We start from the raw sequence: 1,439 nt of genomic DNA on the forward strand, positions 1-1,439 counted from the left end.
GCTAAATTCAATTTTCATAAAAATAATTCCTTCTTTTCCTATTTTTCTATTTCTTTTCTCCTTTTTTTTCCCTGTAACGTCCTTTCAATTTTTTCCCTTTAATTTCCTTCCCTTTGTGTTGATTTCTCTTTCCTTTCTCCCCAGCTTTGGCATTTGCCTTCCTTTTGTTCTTTCCTCCTCATTTCTTTTCTCTTTGCTGACCCCCTGGACAGGTCGCTGGCTGCATGGTCCTCAACAGAAAGTGGGAGGCAGGCAAGGAGCTGCTCTCAGGTCCCAGGGCCCCGCTTGGAAGGCTGCGCTACTTGTTTCCTCCCTGACTTCGATCTCTTCTCGTAACCCCTCTTTGTTTTTAGAGCATCTCCCAGGCAGGGAAAGATGACCACCATGTCTTGCTAACCTCAGATTCCCAACTCAAAGAAAAGGGAAGGGGAAGGAGTGGGGAGGGAGGTGGGAAAGAAAGGAAAAGGAAGGACATATCTCAAACCAGCCCACGAGAATCCCTAGATGGGCTGGAAGGACCCAGAGACGCTGAGAGATGAGGGTCAGAAGGGGGCACCCCACCCCCACACTCTTCTGCCCAATTGTCCTGACAGAGGCTGCTCACGCTAGGAGTCTCCTTCTGGACACCCACAAGTCTAAGTTTGAAAAAGGTAGAAATGGAGGGGGAGGCAGAGAAACACTGAGAAAAAGGGTAGAGAAAACACAACACAACATCCTGAAAACTGCCCGCCAATTAGTCCCCAGCCTAGGGCAAGAGGCTGACTAGGAAGTGGGTGGCTGGAGGGCCCAGGGCTGTGGATCCCACGACCTTAGAAGGAGCAGGTGGAAGGAGCAAGGGCAGGTGATGGGCACCAGGGAAGGTAGGAAGGCAGGCGCAGGGATGAGTATGGGTGACAGAAGGCAGAGGGGAGAGAAGCTGGAGGCTATAAACACCGGGCGAAGGAAAGAGGGAGAACCAAAGGAGGGACAGGGAGAGAAGCCAGCCTGGCCTTCAAGATGGGACCTAAGCGCTGGGGGCCGGGTCCGCGCCGGGACTGGACAGGGCTGGGACAGAGAGCCCCGAGCTGGGACAGGAGCCGGGCGCCGGTACTCACGGTGCATCGCGGAGAAGGGGTCTGCTTTGCAGTGCATATCCATGGGGAGGCAGAGGAGCGGGAGCAGCGCGGCCGCCGCCGCCGTGTCGCCTNATCTGCAGGGTAATTCTGGGAAGGAATAAGCCCTCCCCTCCTAACCCCCTCCCAGACCCCAGCCTCACTTTTCTTGGGTGGCCAAGCAGGTTTCCTTGAAGCAGGAGGTTGAAAGCGCAGGGTCCGGCCCGAAGGTCAATCTTTTCCTCTTGAGGCCTGCAGATGGCGCTCCTGGGTTTGCTTTGGCCTCACCAACCCCACGAACACGCACTAACTTAGTTGTGGGGAACGAAATGGAAAACAGAGTTCGCG

General features: G+C 54.7%; 1 protein-coding gene across 5 annotated transcripts in view; it reads right to left on the reverse strand.

Annotated features, from left to right (window-relative positions):
* The window catches only part of PAX2 (paired box 2), a 95,363-nt gene extending 94,217 nt beyond the window's left edge, over positions 1–1,146 (reverse strand). For 4 of the 5 annotated variants that reach the window (XM_008579121.1, XM_008579120.1, XM_008579118.1 and 1 more), the window contains exon 1: positions 1,095–1,137. In XM_008579121.1, coding sequence (XP_008577343.1) covers positions 1,095–1,137 — 43 coding nt within the window. Of the gene's footprint in view, positions 1–1,094 lie in introns of all 5 variants that reach the window. The other variant, XM_008579123.1, reaches the window with a different exon arrangement.
* Positions 1,147–1,439: the final 293 nt, after the last annotated feature.

This window comes from Galeopterus variegatus, unplaced genomic scaffold (genome assembly GCF_000696425.1).
Source record: "Galeopterus variegatus unplaced genomic scaffold, G_variegatus-3.0.2 Scaffold1817, whole genome shotgun sequence".
NCBI classification, from domain to species: domain Eukaryota; kingdom Metazoa; phylum Chordata; class Mammalia; order Dermoptera; family Cynocephalidae; genus Galeopterus; species Galeopterus variegatus.